This window comes from Thunnus albacares, chromosome 3 (assembly GCF_914725855.1).
Source record: "Thunnus albacares chromosome 3, fThuAlb1.1, whole genome shotgun sequence".
Lineage (NCBI taxonomy): Eukaryota > Metazoa > Chordata > Actinopteri > Scombriformes > Scombridae > Thunnus > Thunnus albacares.
Window position 1 is genome coordinate 18954155 of NC_058108.1, and position 19708 is coordinate 18973862.

At 40.4% G+C, this 19708-nt stretch overlaps 1 protein-coding gene across 1 annotated transcript; it reads right to left on the reverse strand.

The window, feature by feature from the left end:
• Nucleotides 1-4717: 4717 nt before the first annotated feature.
• On the reverse strand, nucleotides 4718-14563 carry adamtsl7 (ADAMTS-like 7). Its single transcript, XM_044341979.1, has 12 exons — nucleotides 14429-14563; nucleotides 13578-13707; nucleotides 13290-13465; nucleotides 13038-13140; nucleotides 11077-11265; nucleotides 10431-10560; nucleotides 9502-9724; nucleotides 8558-8731; nucleotides 7802-7975; nucleotides 7540-7719; nucleotides 6370-6514; nucleotides 4718-5046 (listed from the first exon to the last, which is right to left on the reverse strand). Exons 1-12 carry the CDS (start codon nucleotides 14561-14563, stop codon nucleotides 4892-4894), a joined length of 1914 nt encoding a protein of 637 aa, XP_044197914.1. The 3' UTR covers nucleotides 4718-4891.
• Between the last annotated feature and the right edge of the window lie 5145 nt (nucleotides 14564-19708).

Genomic DNA, 19708 nt, shown 5'->3' on the forward strand with positions numbered 1-19708 from the left:
TCTCTGATGGCTTCACAGTGCCATATCAAATGACCCTATCATATTATTCAACATCCAAATATAAATCTGTATAAACCAGATAATGGATCTGACAGTCAATTAAGCTAACACTGGCAACTTGGTCTGAAATTAAGTCAGTTGTTGTGGGCTATTGTGTTATCAGTTAACTCTCACTAAATAACTAGGAATAAACTAAAGCTTGACTTTAAAATAGTTTTGCTAGATCTGTGCCACTACTACTCATATTCTGTATAGTCTTGTCCTTTATCATTAAGCTAATAAACAATGCTTGTAGACCTAGTTTAACTGAACTAGCAGCTTGAGCTAGTAACAGACTGACTACAAACCTGAATTGAATAGAACTAATTGATTGGAATCAGCCAAGTGTGTCATGATTTCCACCACTAATGGGAATGAAGGAGCAGCTTTGTTCAAGTTTTGCAGGTTATAAGTTAGCCATACATTATAATATTATAAGGTTATATAAAAGAAGAGATAAAAATTGATATCAAAATTGTATTTCTGTCAAACATAATGCAGTTCAGATTCTTATACAATAAGAAGTTGAACAAGAAACCCAACTATTACTGTTTACTGTTACTATTCATTCTTTCTTGTATTTTCAGCCAGATTAAAGGAAGGGAGCCATCAGATGCGGAAAAGTGAGAAAATTTAATTTGCTCAATATGTGCACAAATACAGGCACTTAGTACAAAGAAGACAGGAAAGGCTTCTACTATCAGCTAACTTATACTCTGGACTGCAATGCACTTCAAGCTTGATGCTCTTCCTCAGGCAGCATTGTGTCCCTGCTTGATACTGCCTGAGGAAGAGTGCAAGAGCAGAGAATGTAAAATTAGGGCCAAGTCATCTCCGGTAAATTTCCCAAATCCCAGCTAATGTTACCCTGAACTCTGATATAGCAATTAGTGGAATCTGGGACCAGCTCCCACACAGTGGATGTGTCAGTTCTGAACAAAATGTATTTTTATTATTCGTAGTATTATTGGAGTAGTATTTTCCATTCTGTGGCAAACATTGTAGTCTTGATTCAATCCAGATTTCAGATCATATTGGATTTATGACAATTTAGTCTCCAATCAAACTAGGTTATATGTCTTTGGACTGTGGAAGGAAACCGGAGTACCCAGATAAAACCCTTGCAAACATGGGGAGAACATGCAAACTCCACACAGAAAGACCAGGGCCACCATTCAAATCCAGGATCTGCTGTGAGGCCACAATGGTACCTACTGGACCACCATGCTGCCCATATAAAGAACCTCATAGAAAAAAAAAAAACCATCATAGAGAGCTTCACTCTTCCTCGTGGCTCACGCAGCACCATGAGTGAAATGTCCTTTTCCACCAGGAAAAGAATTGTTTGACGCAGTTCCTCTTCTTCTTGGGCTCACTGTCATCTCTTTTGTCCAGGTTAGTGTTGGTCTCGTCCAGGACAGTGACAGGAGCAGGGTTAAAGTCCTTGGATATGGAAGCTGAGTTGTCACTTTCACTTAGGGACTCTTCATCAGATGTTTCCTCTAGTGGAATTCTGTGTTCAAGAGGTGTAGGCTGAACCTTAATGACACGTGACGGCGGTCTTACTAAGACTGCTACATGCTTAATTGCTACATGCTTAATTCGGCTGCTTGGTTGGTTCCAGCTTCAGCTTCTTGATTCATGCTAGGTTCAGCTGTCTGGCTTGAGCCAGATTCAGTTGTTGTGGACTCTAAATCTTTATTGCTGTAAGAAAAATTTACTCTGTTATGTTTATGGCCAGCAAACAGAAACCCCATGTTTATGCAAATATGTAAATCAACACATACACGCACACATACGTAGCAGTAGTTTAGGGAGGAGCTGTTGTTGAGGTAGTTCCTGGTGATGAATGGATGGATGAGGATTTCACCGGGGGTGATCCTTTCCCTCTCATCCCACTTGAGCATTGCCTTCAACAATTCAATACACTCCCTCCTTTCATCAGCTTCTGCCAGGTTATTTTCCTCCAGACACATCTAGTTTAGGAGACAGCTGAAAAATCCAACCTAGTTATTGAGTCATCTTCCTAAATTATGAAAAGACAATCAATTAAGTCACTTTTCAGCAGATACTGCCAACATGATGACCTTCCGTTTTATCTTCATCCAGAGAGTGGAATGTGTAGCTCCTGTTATCAGTGATGTGTCTTCTTGTTCCTGCATACTCAGGTGTCTAAGAGAAGGTTAAAGTATATAAGATGCATGTATTTCTCAATAAATTAAACTGAAGGAAAACATTGGAAGTTATTATTCTTATTCGAGAAGACAATATAAAGGATAAAATATTAGGAATGTCAAATAAGGGGTATTGTACCATTTATTTCTTTTTGCCAAGAATCTCTGGTACTGTGTAGGTTGGAATATTTCCCCCCGTGCCTGAGACAGTAGATCCCTAAGTGGTAAAGGCCATGGTGGGCCTGGCAGGATTTGAAAAATCTCTGCAAGCCAGTGCTTCTCTGGCCAAATTGGGCTACCAGTATCATGGACAGACGTCCCCACTCTGGCCAGAGTTGGAGGAATTAGAGCTACTGGGGTAAAAGCATAAAGGAGGGTCTTCGGCCACTTGTGTGCCAGTGCGGGTAATGTAACACCCATCTGTCTTGCCCCCAGGCCATCTGTCTGAGGTGTCCTCCTCGGGCTCTGCTTTGCCCCCATGCCGTCCACCTGAGGTCGCCTGCTCCATCCCTGTCAAGTCCCCGGGCCATCTGCCTGAGGTCCCCGGTTCCATTCTTCCGCTCCCAGGCCACTTGCCCCTGAATCCCTCCTCCAAACCTGCTCCACCCACCCTGCTTGGTGTTCCTGGTTGGCTTGGTGTAGGGGGTAGTCTTTGTGTGTGTGTGTGTGTGTGTGTGTGTGTGTGTGTGTGTGTGTGTGTGTGTGTGTGTGTTCCCACTTTTCATCAGTCCTACAGTTACCTGGCCTACTCCACCCACTCATCTCAACTCATTCCCTCATCAGCCACTCACTACTTATACCGGTCCACTTCCATTGTATCTCCAGATTGTTAAGTTGCCATGTGCTTCATATCTTGTGCTCTAGTCTCTGTATCTGTGTTCTCTTCATCTGTTGTACCTGATACCTGTTACCGACCTGTTTTGGACCTTGCCTGTTTATTGGACTTTTGACTTTTGATTGGACTGCCTTTTCTGGTTTCGACCCTTGCCTGCCTCACCATCCTGTAAGCCTTTGTACCTCCATTTTGTGCATTAAACCATTGAACTGCATCAAGCTCTGCATCAGACATCAGCATTTGGGTCCTTCCACTGTATCCCTGTTGCCCTTCTTGCACCAGTCATGACAGATAATTTTGTGAAAGGCCAGTTCAGATTGATGGTTCACAAAGAGACAAAATGGTTTCAGAGGAAGGAAACCAGTGGAAACCAGAGGAAGTTGCAGTGGTGTGAACTGGTTGGTTGCAGAACATCTGAAGCCATTGTCTGGGATCTACCTTGTCAAATTGCAGTTTTAGAACATAAGGATGTAGGTATTTCTCTTCAGCCAATCAGGAAACAGCACAGGTAAGTATGAAAACATGGCAGATTTCTGGACAGAGGAGAGAGAGGACCAGCTCATCCAACTTTTTGAAGAATAGCATTCACTTTACGATTGTACTTCAAAATGTACTCTAATAAATGAAATAAAATAAACAAAACAACAGCCTTTGCTTGATTGCAAGCAGCATTTGTGTGTCCATTAAGTTACATCTTGTTCTTTTTCATTTATGTAAGCTAATGTGAGTTAAGTTAGCTAGCTTTAAAAAACAAAACACCAGTCACCAGCCAAATGGTAACGTTTAATCTATTCATAGACAGTAATGTAGCCAGCATATCCCTGGTTTCCATCTCCTTATTGGCGTAGGCACCTTGTCTCTGCCGCTGCAGTAGCCAAAGACGGCTTGGTTTCGGTTTCCTAGTTTGCTGTCTTCACCATTTATTGATAGTTACTGCAAACACTGCGAGCAACTCACTGACAAAAAAATGTAACACTTTTGATTACAGCCCTCAAATTAATTACAGTGTGAATATTTTGTAAATATGGGTTATCCAGTACCACATTGGAAATAAGTCTTGGACTTTATTATGTCATCCTTCATATTTTGTAGATCTGTGATTTAATGTTGCTTGAATACATACGATTCCTGCCAGCAACAACTGGCACAGCTGTACATTCCCACCTTTATTCCCCAGGAGCACACATGTTGATGTAGGATATAAATTGACCATTTGTTCTTTGAGACTATCATTAAATTGTATTTTCCTTTTCAGGCCTTATAGACACTCATTTGCTCTATACTCTCTTTTTGGTGATGTAATTTGCTAACATTTCAATATATTTTAAATCATCTGTAACCTCTGTAATAATACAACAAAGGACAGTGAGAGTACTAGAGGTTTATTAAGAATAAATATGTAAGTACATCACCAAATGTGACCAGTCCTGTTTAAAGTTACACTGAGAATGAAAGCACTCTTTAAATCTATACATAGTGATAATTCTTACAGAAATGTGTGTGTGTGTGTGTGTGTGTGTGTGTGTGTGTGTGTGTGTGTGTGTGTGTGTGTGCGTGCGTGCACAAGATTAAGAACATTTCAGGCCATTCTCCATTTGATGTCATGTGAAGCAGGATCTCACTTAAGCAGCAGTATTCAGGCTGTGGTGGGTGGAGGGCTGTGTTCACAAAATAGAATCAGGTATCTGTTGCAGACTGAAAGACTGAATATTGAAGAAAAATGCTCAATCTTGACACTGAGGCGCTCTCCAAACAGAGATAGCATCACTTTCACGGTGCTGTTTTTTTTTTTTTCTTTGATTGAGATGCGACCTGAAGTCAATTTAACCTTCCTGGTGCAGCATCACCTGCGGATGTGGTTCTTCTGAAATGAGCTGGGGTATGTTTTCTGGGCATGTGAGCAAGAGACACAGCAGACACTTCTGTAGTACGGGTAAACGCAGAGTCGGGCTTGAACCACCACCATACAGTTATGATACTGGTCGCTGCATAATGGATCTGGGGAAAGAAGAACAAGGTAGAGAAATTGAGAAAAGTTGGGGAAGAAAAGCAAATGTTATTCTTTAATTGAGTTTTATTCACTACACTCTTATGCTTGGAGCCAGTAGTGGGCGGGTCACATCATCTCTTGTTGCAGGTATTGCCTCCAAGTCAATTCCTCAGCCAAAGTCCAACTCAACAAAGTTATCCTGGCCTCAGAACTGAAGTCAGAATCAAATTTAAATAATAAAATCTAGATAGTGGTTGTAAATATCTTACTAGATATGTTTATGGTCTGTCAAATACATTTACATTTTGACATATGTAAAACATGAACAAGCAACTTGAACAAAAAATTTACCAATGAATTTAACAAAATTTCAAGATAGATTTTCATGGCCAAAGTCATGCCAGCTTATATTTTCAACCAATGAAATAGGCAGTTACAATGCTGTAACTGTGTGAAAAGTTTGTCTTACATGAAGTATGAAGTTTAATTTCAATTCCTCAATGCAGAAGCCCGACTTTAAGTCTGAGGCATCAGTATTGAAGTTGTGTTGGGATCATGATGGTATCTCTCTGCCAGGATGAACTGAGAATAAAAATTGAATTGTACACTCAGAAACTGAAGTGTACAAACCAAAGTGAAATTGAAAAAAAAAAAAATCTGAATAGTTGGATGGACACATACCGTGTTACAATTGTATCTCACTCGGCTTCCATTACAACTTTGAAAGCGTATAGCCAGGTTTTAATAGTAGCACATCCATTAACTGAACAAGAGCATGCTGGTCAGTGAAACCCTTATTAATAGGTTAGAAGAAGACTGTCAATATCACATTAGCTCCCACACCCTTCCTTCCTACAGGTTGTTGCTTATAAACTCAGAAATCCTTGTTCACAGATCTTAAAATATTTTTGGCATACGCAGCTGCTTTCAAAACTATTAAAAAGACTTATTATTTATTGTAAATATTTGGTCATGCAATCCCAAAGCTCTACAACTCTGCCATATTTTCATGACCATTTTCAAATTCATAAGTCCATATTCCTGTTCATATCTTTTCATGCATTGATAATAATTGCACTTTTCAAAATAGCTGTTTGCAAATTCTCAAACAATTTTGGCAGCAAGTGACCTTCAAACATGAGTCAAGAAAAAATGTGCTTATTCCTCCCTGTTTGCCCCGCTCTACATCCCCTTAACTCTTCCTTGCTGAGATACTTGGTCCCAAGTCACCATGTTTACATTATCTCGAACTAACAACTACACCTAGTCAAATACTAGGCACACACTGTGCAATGCTTTTACGGTAGTACAACACTGCTGGGTAGACTCACTTATCTCAGCTACACAAGGTTGTGTGTTGCATTCTTCTCGATTCTCTGGGGTCAGACTGGGGTCACAGTGGTCACTTGGTGAAATGTTGTCAGCAAGACAGTGCACCTCACGCACACGGTAGCCACCATTGCAGGAGCGTGAACACTGAAGTGATAGAGAGAGAGAGCGGAGGCAGAGATGGAGGGTTATGATGTACTCTGAGGACTGAATGTACAAATGAGAGCATCTCTTTGTCATCACACAACTTATATTTTTATGTGCTGACATTTGGAGATGCCCATCTCTGACACTTCTTCCTCTACTCCAGTACAATAGATATGCATGGAATATCATTTGTGGTGTTCAAAGCAATAAAAAATAACATTTGAAAAACTCATCAATGTGTCGCTCCAGAAATAATGTCCTGGTTACTCTTGATAATCCACACACATCTCTGAGCACACTAGCATGTCTTGTGGATTATCCAGATTAATTGATATATTATGATTTGACAAAGCAATCCCAACTCAAAGTCCACTGATGAGCTTCTTCTGAATCTTTCAACCATATCATATTGTCCTCATCAGTGGATGGAGTTTCAGTTGTCATGGAGATGTACTCAGTTGACATGCAAGCTCAGTAACTGTTATGAATTCATCCATAGCACTTTTAGCCATTGAGCTTGCATGTCAATAGTTTCATCTCCATGACAGCTGAGCAAACTCCATCTGCTGATGAAGACCATCTGATACAGTTGAAAGCTTCAGGAAAAGCTCATAAGTGGATCTTGACTTGGGATTGTTTTGTCAAACTACTACAAATAATTAGTTTGGTGTAGTTTTATTTTCAGTTTAGTATTTAAATATATTTTCAATGCAATAGAGGAGCACAAACAAAATCGTAGTCACCCTCATTGTACTTTTGTGGCAGCATAAATCTCAGATGCTGATATCTCAACACCTGGGCTCGTGAAACCACAACTATCTACATGACTAGATTCAATTAAGGATATGGGAAAAAAACTTGTAATTTTGTAATTTGGATGAAGCGACCCTTAAACACCCTTGGTATGTTACAACCAAATGTCTCAAAAATTGATAGTATGTGTCAGACACTACAAGAGGGGTTGATAGGTGCACAATAGCACCTTCAGGACAGGTCAAAGACACACATCAGGACAGGATACTTACTGTACTCCACTCTGTAACATACCACTGGACACCACACGGCTTCAACCTGCAGGGCTTAGCTGTGATTGGCTGAGGTAGACTGGAACATTTTAACAGGTCCACAACCTCCATGTGACCATTATTGTTGAGAATACAAGCCACGCTCCGAGTCTGAGTGCCATTCCCGCACTCTGCAGAACACTAAATTACAAACACATGTAAGATGTTAACAATGGGTCATAGTGTGTATGTGTGTGTGTGTGAGTGTGTGCAGGTAAATTACCTGACCCCAAGGTCCAGTGTACCATTCCAGGCGGTTTTGACATGGGCCTGAGTCACATGATGTCACTTCTTGTGGGCGCTCCCCTTCGCAGCTGTCCAATGGAAGATCAGTCACGTGATCTATCAGACATACTGCCGTCCGGGTTCTATTGCCAAGACCACATTCTGCAGAGCACTAAGGAATATGAACACACACACAAACAAATGTACGCTCTTAATTCAACAGAAAATTGTGGCACACCATCAAAGCAGTTAACACAGTTATACAGTTGATAACACCAAAAAAATGGTATAAACTCTCAGATAGCCACGAGGGGCAGACCCAGGCCTAGTAACTATAACAATATACAATCTAGCATAGAGAACAGGAATACAAGAATGCAGACTGTGGCTATCTGAGAGTTTACATCCCAAACATCACCTTTATCTTATTGCACATAAGAGACTTGCTGTCGAACACTTTCATTCTCTGAAGAAGGCCAATGGCTGAAATGTGCCAGCATTGTTAATTTTAATAAAATATGAAGTTCTACTGGCATTGGATGCTTTGATTGTGTACCACCTTTTGAACTGATTTATATTTTTAGGTTTAACACTCAAGTGGAACACACACTTGCTGCCTTTTTTTGGACACACACACTCTTAATCTGTGCCATTTCAAGATTTCAACATTCACTTTTTTCCAGTTTGTGTCACATTGTCTGTACACACACACACACACACATACACACACGTAATACTACATTTTCTGTGTTACCCGTTGGCTCCAGAGAGAGGTGAACCAGCTGCGTGCACAGGCTCCCATGTCACAGTTCTGTAGTGTGTCTGGCTTTAGGTTCATGTTACACTCTTCGTCCGGCTCCACCTCACCCTGGTTGCTGACACACACCACCTCCCTGCTGCGTTGGCCCACCCCACATGGTACTGAACACTGGGGGAGACAAAGGGGAGAGAAGAGAGAAAGAAGCGTATTGTATATTCAGTAATATGTAATTTAGCTTTGGCAGTAATGGAACCCCAACCTTAGTTTGAACTGGAAAGCTATTCAAATTATAGAATGTTAAATTCTATGTGTGTGTCTGTACATCTGCTAATAACTATAGTGTGGAAATGTATAACTTTGGTATTTTTTCATAAACCAAAGTATTGGAAAATTTAAAATTTTGACCTGATGATGCTACACTGAGGAGATAGACAACTGTAGAATGTAACTACTGTAAATACTTTTACTCAAGTACTGTCATAACATACAATTTAGAAGTACCTGTACTTTTCTTGAATATTTCCACTGTGTGCTTCTTTATATTTCTACTCTACTACAGGAAGGAATATTGCACATTTTACTACATTCATCCAACAGCTATAATTGTTAATAACTTTGCAGATTAAGATTTTATAGACAAAACATATGACCATCCTATAAATTATACCATTATTATAGAAAGTGGCTATTTTTTCATAATGAGTATTTTTACTTGTGTTGCTTTAAACTACATTTTGCTGATACAGTAATACTACTGTACTTATACTTGAGAGTAGTTTTGCATTCAGGACTCTTACTTGTATGAGTTTTTTCAAACTGTGGTATAACTTTTACTTTACTAAAACATCTGAAGACTTCTTCCACCACTGAGCAGCACATGTCATGCTCTATAATACTCAGGTGTGTGTGTGTGTGTGTGTGTGTGTGTGTTTTCTCACCGGGCTCCACTCAGATCGTATCTCCCACTGGCTGCAAATTTTCAGCTGACAGGTAGACTTGGTCACTGGTCTCTCAAACGACCCACACAGCTCTTTTGCCACTGTAACCGAGGTCTCAGTCTTGTTGGCATGGATGTGAGTGACCTGGCGGCAGATGACCTGGCGGTGCTGAATGCCGGGTCCACACCTCCTGCTGCACTCTGACCACTCCCCCACATCCCAGCTATCAACCAATCACAAAGGACAATGTGAGAGTTAGAGGAAGTAAAGAGTAGCTTGATCCATCACAGCAGATGTGGTTTCATAGTGGTACATGAGTCAAGCAATGACCTTCCTCAGGCAGAGTTTGTCCCAGCTTTTTTGTCCTGATTTTGACCGCAGTTATTGTGTGTGGTCAGTTGACCCTGGTCTACCAGGGGCTGTTACAAAGCCTTGAGTTTCCTCCAAAAGTAAAACATAAAAGAAGCAAGCAAAAGCAGCAAATTTATGCTGCAGAACTTCAGATGTTTCTCCTACTACTATACTACTGAACCTTCAGTTTTACAATCCCCAATTTGAGGCATATACTGTATATTTCAGACTGACAGCTATCATGGATCACTGACACTGGGCAGAATTTTTGACAGACCCAAAATCAAACATTCAGTTAATGCACTAACGCGCTGCTACATCTTGGCGACTGTAAGCTACAGTGGTATTTACCACAAGACATGAAAACCAAACCCACACCAAAGTGAGTCAGTATGATTGACTGTGACTGGTGACTGACTTATGTCTGGAATGTGTGTGAGTGATGAAGGCTTCACCCTGAGACTCACAGCACCATGTGGAACTAATACAATGTACGAGTATGTGTGTACTATTATGTGTCTGTGCCACTTATAATGTATGAGACATCAGGTGTGTGTGTGTGTGTGTGTATTGCTCACTATGCAGGGCAGGACTGGGTGTTGCAGTCTTCCTCCTGGTTTGCTGGTTCAAGGGCAGGGTCACAAAGGTCAGCAGTAACAGCTGTCTGGGAATCCTTCTCAACACACTCCCAGAGCACCTGACGCCTGCCTGGCAAGAGTGCGCACAAACACACACATGCACAGGAAAAACACCAAACATGTGAATACATATATGTCTGCAAAAATATAACTGTATACACACATATTTTACAAGAAAATGTTTAATTCATGCACAGGAATGATGGATAGTGCTCCAGTATGAGGTCTATGTTGTACTGATGTATGAATGTTGTGGCTTGCCTCATTTTGCCAGCGTGTATTTAAAGTGTGACAGTTAGTGTTCATGGTTACAGTCGCAGCTTTCAGTTACATTTGTGTGTCAATCTTTAATACAGTGATGATATCTTATGTTTATGTTTCCTCGCTGCAACATATTATATTCTAATCCAAAAGGTCTCAGGTCTATATAATATAGTTTTCACCTCATTTCAAAGTAAGCATGTCCACTCACTGAATTAAACAAAATTGTTATTTAGCAAATAAATAATTCTGCGAAATAAAGATTTAGGGGATATTAATATAAGATACAGGCATCCTTTCTTTGAATGATATGTTTTTTCCTCACCAGTGCCACAAGTGGTGCTGCACTCTGTACGCCCAATCTTCATCCAAGTGTAGGTAGGCAAGCGGTCAGAGGTCACATTGGGGTCAAGGGGAAGCTGGTCGGGGTGGGGTTTCTCTTTGACGATGTGATTGTTGGTGACATCAGCTTGCTGCACCTCCTCACCTGGGCTGGACGTGCCTCCCGTCTCAACTACAAGACAGTGGAAGGTTGTTGGGAGGAGGCCAATGTTGACAGTCATGTAAAGGAATAAAGGCAGTGAGTTAATTCAAAATGTTGAATAGATAAGGTAATGTAGCAGTGTAGTGCTGCCACCCTGACAAAAAAAATTGTTCAGTGTCAGAAACTTTTCTCGTTTTAACACAATCCTTCATGTTTTTTAAGATACAGAGCTTGAACAGACATATGACATACTTTTCACATTAAGATTCTTTATTATTTGTGAAAATAAACATGAAATAAAAGTTAATTAAAACATATAAACCAGTCATTTCCACTTTTTCTAGCCAATGTAGGCTTGTTATAACAACTTACCAACTTATTGTGTTATATCGAGAAAAGTTTGTTTTAATGAGATACAATCATTTTGTGAAATAATGAGAAAGTTTTGCTACATAACAAGATAAAATATTTTTGTTATTACAAGAAAAGTTTCTTATTACAACAGAATAATCTTTCGTTATTATAACATGAAACTATCTTGTTATAACATGGAAAGGATCTTGTAATAACATTTTTGACATTGTGGCAGCAATATGTGGCCATAGGTAAGGTAAAGAAATTAAGAATAAAATAAAACATAAATAAAGGCCCAGCACACCCATGGTGCATTCACACAAGTGAATTCAATCATGATGGCTGATTAGATGACTTTTCATTACTGTCAGGCCCGAACCCATACAACATATACTTATGTATATATATGATTCTAAGCAGGTTTGAGTGTGCAGTGTGTCCACATTGGAAAATAACGCCAAAAAATATACTCAATCAGTATGCATTCTTAATAAAAACTTAAAAAACCAAAAACTTAATTTTTGCATGTGCTATTGATGTGTGCAATGCAAGAGGGGAATTGGCAAAATAGGCAAAAAGGGAAGTGCAATAAAGATGTTTGCAGATGTAAAAAATTTAAACTAATTGTGGATGGTGATGAAACTGTTCCAGTAACACTTCAGAAAACAAAAAAGAACTATCAAAATTTTGAGAAACGATGAACGTATTGTTGTATTTCTTGCTTATGCAAAACAACAGCATGTTAATTTCTTGTACACTAACTACATTATACTATAATGATTACTATATTTTACATATTATATACAGTCTTTAAGTTTGGTGGGACAAATAACACATCATTTTTGTTCATATTGTATATGAAGTTTGATGACGTCACATAACTCACGACATAGCTCCACCTACCTTCAACCTGAGCTGAAATCCAATCAAGCAACAATAACTGAAAACACTTGTGTGTGTTTGTGCAGGCCTTTTAAGAATATTTGTTGTTTTTTGAGATAGTTCATGAGAAAATTAGGTCATTATTTGTTGGTGCCAGAGGACACAATCAAGCTATTTATTTAATGGCGGTAATGATATTAAATTCATCTTAAGTGAGCGATTATTGTCTCAGTGAGCAGTAAAGAGCTCTTTGCCAGAACAAAGCTCGGCTGCCTGCCTGTTTCAAATATTATTGAAATTCTAATCAGATTTCTCAGAAGGACAATTTTCTTGAAAATGATACATACTGGCGTTACTTTGACCTTACAGTAAGATCTGCACTGATTACAAACACACATACTCACTGTACTGAATGTGGGGACACAAATAGCGGCATCTGTTATGTGTTATGCTCCCCCGTGGGCAAACCAGAATATTAAGTATGAGAAAATGGCACTGTGGTCATTTAGGGTCACTATAATAGAGTTCTAAGAGTGTGTTTGATGCATGTTAGTGTGTGCACTCACCCAGAGGCAGAATATCAGAAGGTGGATCAGGCTCTAAAGTGGGGTTTTGTAAAGGCAAGCTGTACTCATAGGATACACTGGGAGATGGTTGCTGGTAGATCAACTGTAGAAGAGACAGAAAGAGAGATTAGTAGTGTATGATGTCATGTATATTGTAGTGCAAGTAGTAGTGTTTGTTTACAGTATTTGTGCATTTGAAAAAGAGACAAGGGAAGGCTGTGAAGTTGATGCCAGCGCCAGTTTGCATCTCACATAAACATGCAGGTCGCCAGTCAGTGGCCCGGGTGCAGTGATGGACTCTCCAATACGAGAGCGAATTTCATTGGGTCGTCGGTATGTGAACTGTGTTCCCACAGCAGTGAAGATCCCAGGCCTGTCAATCACCCAATTGCCATTGATGATGGAGACGCCACTCTGGGTCTGCAGAGCTGGAGGAAAACCCAAAGTGCATCCATCACTCTGGTGAATGTCATTCTGAAAATATTTCTGTTGTTAGATGCGTGCTTGTGTGTGTGTGTTTGTGTGTATGGGTGTGTGTACCCAGGTAATTTCGGCTCTTTATGGTCTCCTGTATGCTGATGTTGCATGCTCCTGCAGGAATCTCTGCAATCTTATGGTAACCAACGCGAAGAAAAGTCCGAGAGAAATTCCCCTTCACCACCTCAAACCGCTGCCAACACACACATTCACACACTTTTATGCACGGAAAGCAACAGAAACATGCTGTTTGTCCACACTCATGTACAGGCACACACCATAGTTTCACCATGGCAGGCATGTATTTAAACAGTATAATCATAAATTCCACTGGATCACATTGCTGCTCTTTTTCTCTCATTTTCACTCATCCATCCTGCTCTGCAGCTCTCTCTCTCTTGCTGGAAATCCCGCAGCTCACTCAGTCTGGTCCAACAGTTGGTTTGAGTTGGTCCTCCTCTTCATTCCTCCTTTGCACAGATCTCCATTTTGCAAATGAGTTTACCTCTTCTGCTCTTTTTATGTCATGTGTATTATAATAGGCCTCCCTGGTTCTCCCCCTCTGATGTTTTATTTACAGTCTAATATAGCTTGCTCTGTTAATGATTTGTTAGCCTAAGTGACAAAGACAGAGATAATCTAAAACAAACTGGTGGCATGTCATGCAGTAATTCCCCTCCCCTTCCCAATTTTGACAAAGGATTTTAGTTGTGTGCAGAAGAACAACAAAATCCAATAAGGCTGAGTTAAATACATTAAATACCAGGATGTGATTTCTTTCATGAATCATGAGATGAGGATATAACTCGACAGAGCGTTAATTTTTTGCAAATAAATAATTTAAAAGTAATACAACTCTCAAAAAGTTTGCAGAAGCATGCATTTAGCTACACATGACCATGTGAATGTCTTACCTCCAAAGGGGGCGGGCTGGCTTTGGTATCCCAAAGAAGAGCACCTGAGGGTGGGTAGAGAAGACAGATGAAGTGGAGGAGAGCCAGGGCTCGACCCAGCCGCAGGGAGCTGAGCTGCTGCCACGATCCAGCCATGGAGAGACTGAGGGAGGAGGACACTCTGACACACATACACACACACACACACATACACACACACACACACACACACACACACACACAGACAAACACACATACACAGAGGGGTATGTGTGTTCATGTTTAAGGGGGGAGTGTGTTGTTGAGGTGGGGTTGGCTTGAGGTTGGAAGGAAAAAAGACAGTTTGGGAGGGATGTAAGAAGAAATACTGAGAGAAAGTGTTTGAAAATTGTAGGCACATTTTTAAGAGTTGTTTCAAGTTGAGGTCACACCCATTTTGCACCTCAGGAGTGTTATGACAGCTCATAATGTGTGTGTGTGTGTGTGTGTGTGTGTGTGTGTGTGTGTGTGTGTGTGTGTGTGTGTGTGTGTGTGTGTGTGTGTGTGTGTGTGTGTGTGTGTGTAAGTGTGGCATGAGGACAGGCTCCTGTAGTGTATCCTAAAGCTCATCCAAAACCAATATCTCTCCCTGTGAATCGTCATGCAAGATCGTGAGGCTTTGGACACACATCACTCTTTGAATCTTGCTCTGGCTTCACTCATCTTGTTTTTCACTTTTCAAGTCGTCTGTTCAAGCTCTGTTATTCCTTTCTTCATTTCACTGACAGTGGGAAAAACAAAGGATGAAAAATCTATGCCACGGTAGAAAAAAATCGTCTGGATTTAGGTTGATGGAAAAAATATGACAAATTAATTCACAGCTTATCACTTTCTCTCACTCTGTTATGAACACAACACATGTAGAGCGTTTCGTCTGCACTAGTGATTCGGTATCCCTTCATCAGTGATTCACACTTAAGGGATTCCCATTTAATAGTGACTCAGTTCACCCCCACACCATGTTGGAGAACAGATAGATTCAGAAATTACTGTAAATCCTACTGGCCAGGAATCAAAACCAAACAATAACACAGTCCCAAAGCTTCATCTGCGGAGGTTATGGTAATATTTGCATGAACATTTGGAGACGTTCAAACACAGATAGGTGCAAAATATTTCCCTGGCTGAATGTTTCACTTCTGGGCAGAGGACTGTTTCAACCCTGTAAACACACAATGTAGCGTAGCTTGCCTGGCGCCTTAACTTTCCACTGTTTTATGTTGGCGAGTGAGGAGAGATGAGAGTTGTAAATATCAGAAACTACTTTAACTGTCGACTGTAACTTAATGTCACAGTGTGAGGAGAGATTTAGAGTGATGGAGGAGAGATAATTTGATTTTCCTACATGTTATATGCCTCTTGTATAAGGGTGCATCAGAAACCACAACAATTTAGATCTAAAAGGACATTTTACGCTCAGATTGCCACTTGATCGACATCACAGCTGTTCACAACATGGGTGTGAAATTGCCAACACTGAGAATTTCACAACTTCTTAAAGGATTTCTCTTTCTTTGTGATTGTGTTTGTGCTTGTGAAGTTGCACATGTAGTTTGTGTGTGGACTCTACAAAGATATATGAGTCACATATGGATATACATATAGATAAAGCACTATGAGGTAGTGGGAGCAATGCAATGCTTTTAATGCACAGTAAATTAATCAGGTGACCATGAAAGCAGCATGAGTGAGACAGACAAGCAGACTGTGATCCGTGAAGCCTTGTATGGTCGCTGGAAGCAGCACGGAGAGAGATGATGCCAGTGTATCATTTCTTATGCCTGTCTGTCTCTGTCTGTGTCTGAGTGTTTGGCTCTGTGCCCTCTGACCCCAGAAACAAGGGAGGTCACTGATGTATTACAACACATGCCATCACAAGCCTGATGTGCACACACTGCACACTGCACTAGACACACTTAACTTAACATATATGCTTCTCCTTTTATCTCTCTCTCTCTCTCTGGCACACAGCCAGATCTAAGACGCCGGTCCCCTGCAGTGAATACCCGGTAGTCACGGAGCTATGACACACGCATTCTGGGAGCCTTTCAAAAGTCTGTCAGGGAATACTGGGAATTCTGTCCAAGACAGGCACTGTTAGGGCCTGAACGTCTGTTTTCCACTGTGACAGCTCAATAGCTGCCATGTCTGATTACACACACACACACACACACACACACACACACACACACACACACAAACACACTGTAAGTCCCTGTGAGAACCACTGGAAGTGGCACAGAAGCTCAAACAGGGACATGTACAAGTATACAGTCATACATGTAGCACGCAGACAAAATATTGCTTCACTAGACTGAGAGCATACATATTAATCCTATAATATAAACTATATAAACATAATGTGGTTAGCAGCTTTTCTTGCAAAGACAATGTCATTTAGCTAAAGATGGCAAGTGTACCTGACTGTTGTGATTTAGTACTGGAGCTTATGTGAAACTAACAGGCACACTAATGCAGGCTGGCAATGGCCATGGAAGGGCCTGTGCTGTCTGTTAAAACCATTTACTATAACAGAACTTGCCCTCAAAATCATTACAACCATTTATGTCTTTTATTCATGAAAGGGGAGAAAAGATTTCCTTGCATCTTATAAAAGGACCAAAAAGGGGAACACCCACTGGCTTAAAACATATGTTCAATGTGCTTTAACATATGTTAAACCATATTGAATATATATTTAAATGTGCAGTAAAATTGTGAGCTCATGCAGATTTGAGAATGTAAGAGCCCTTACTTATAGATTCGTAAAATACTAAGGCCTGAAACAGTTCAGATTTTTTCTATTGCTTGCCTGAGAATCAGCCACATGTGGCTGTTTAAAATAAGTTTTAGCCAGTGTTTCAACGTTATGTCAGTAATTGACATTGACGTGCGTGCGTCTTTCGATTTTCTTCTCTCCTCACACTCTCCTTCCCCTCTCTTTTCCTCCAGATGTGGGCTGTTTGATGTCCCTCTGTCTCGTCCTGGCCAGCTGCCCCAGAAACCAAATGAGGGGTTCTGTCATCCTGCTGACACCTGGACATCCCCTAACCACCGGTTACTTCCCTAACGACCAACTCCTTCCCCTAATGACCATGAGAAACACAGGGCGACCACTGATCCATTACTGACATTGCAATCTGCAGCTCTCTGTCCATGTTGGCTAAGTGTCAGGATGTAATATTTTCACTCAGTAAACAAAGACTAGTTGAATTTTACAGACTCAGTGCAGGACTGTGATGGCCTTTTGTGTGACCTTTTAACAGCTAGATTTCTTATAGAATGTTCTTTAGTTTAAAGATGCTCTATCTGTGATTGTAAACAAGTACAGTGAATTGTCCTGTACCAATTCTTTCGATCTTTTGATATGACGTGACATTTACAGCAACACCAAGAAACCCTGTGAGAGTGGTTGTATACAGTCATTGCAAATGACTAACAAGTAGGCAGTGGTCTGTTAAGATGCATTCAGGGGTCCCCTGTGCTCACCTCTCACCTTTTCCTAATTATAGGTTCAGGACCTGTGCAGGTGAAGACACACACACCTTCTGGCACCATAAATACACTTCTCTGGTCAGCTGCTGCAATCACATACCTACAGGGTCAAGCAGAACAGCTTACAAATTGCGACACACTGGATGCTTTTCATCCCACAGGCTGTGTATACCTGCCCATGAATGCACACGAAAGTATGTTTGCAGGTAAATTGCACAGCTAACCACTACCTTTGAGAAAGTGACCACCTGTGACCACCCATGTGCCATTTGGCAGAATTGTTTGTTTTGTTGTCATGACTTCATAAAGCAATGTTGCAAGAGGGTGACTACAAAGGGTATAGTCGTTTATACAGCATGTTTATCTGCACTGTAGACTGTACACAGTCTAAGATCTGTGCAGATGGGGGACGAATGAAAAAAAAAGACATAAAAACGCCTTTGATGTCATCAGGAATTGTTAGAACATCTTAAATGTTCCTTGGCTAGAGACTTCACATCTCTGGAGCTTTACAGGAGGGATGAAAAAGAGATATTCCCTCATCTCCCATAGGTGTTCAAGTGGGTTGAGATCTCTTCACTGTGAAGGCCATAGGCCACTCCCATTAGTTCATGGGAGTGGTCATCTCAGGATAAAGGTGATCATTCAGAATAACTTTTGATGTGTAGAGACTCTTTCCTTTACAGAGATGATTGAAAAAATGCCCTCTAAAGCTTAACAGACCCACAACCCTCACTGTAGTCAAGCATTCAGGCCTCTTGGGATAAACCATACATGTGCGCACTCACTTGTCACTTGTGACTCATCTGACTATATCACTTTTTCCCTCATCTTTGTCAACCAGTCACTATGGCTTTTGCACCATTCTACTTAAAGTTCCCCTTCAGTAAAACATGTATTTTGCTTATTGTTACTTCACTTGGATTTTTGAACTTCACTGTGTAGAGTGATGTATGTGCAGAGTTTTACACTTGAAGGCTGTTTTCACATTCAACTGCTGAAGGGGGAAAGTTTCTCTGTGCTCACTTTGTGATATCACAACTGGTTAGGAGCCTTTTGTGCATCCAGTATGCAACTTACACAAGTATGATGTGGACATGCCTTTAGTGCAAATACACAGAGAATGGACATTTCATTGAAGTAGGACACATCTTGCATTCAGCATTTAAACTTTGGAAACGAAGAATATTTGCATCTTCATAGATTCTGGATTTTCAATGAAAAAGAGTAAGTAGATGTCATTTTAAGATTTTTTTACTGGAATTTTTGGAATTTTTTTGTATAAAAACCCTATCAGATTATTTCAAATTATTCCAAGCAGAGTATTTTTATATATCTTCCCGTTAAAGTTACTCCCTCAGAAACATTTCATAATTTATGAGCCCAAGGCAGTGTCCAAATGTCAAACTCATTCTGCAACTCCAATCCAATTCAATGAACAGGAGGAAAACACTGCCTTTCAGGTGCATCACAAAATACAATATCTCAAAATATAGGTGCAATTTCAATTGGTGAAATTTAAATACAGGGCTTGTAATTGAGTACTTTAACATTGTGATAAACAATCTGTAAACAATCTGAATACCTCCCTCAACACTGTCCATCCAAAAGCGAGGTCAAGTGGACCTGCTCAGCATTTTCATGCATGTCATAGAACATGAAATATGTTCTTCATTATATCATGTAATACACATATTTGGAAATATGTGGATTTGTTATGTTTCCCCCCTGATTTATTCATGTTATATATAGGATGTATGTGTTACA

What these genes read in the sequence shown, in the direction of transcription:
- adamtsl7 (XM_044341979.1), bottom strand. Translation starts at nt 14,563, where the DNA reads ATGGCTGGATCGTGGCAGCAGCTCAGCTCCCTGCGGCTGGGTCGAGCC. An exon ending in TACGATCTGAGTGGAGCCCG is followed by an intron (nt 8,732 to 9,501) that starts GTGAGAAAACAC and finishes TGTCTCCCCCAG; the next exon opens with TGTTCAGTACCATGTGGGGT. An exon ending in ATGTTACAGAGTGGAGTACA is followed by an intron (nt 6,515 to 7,539) that starts GTAAGTATCCTG and finishes CTATCACTTCAG; the next exon opens with TGTTCACGCTCCTGCAATGG.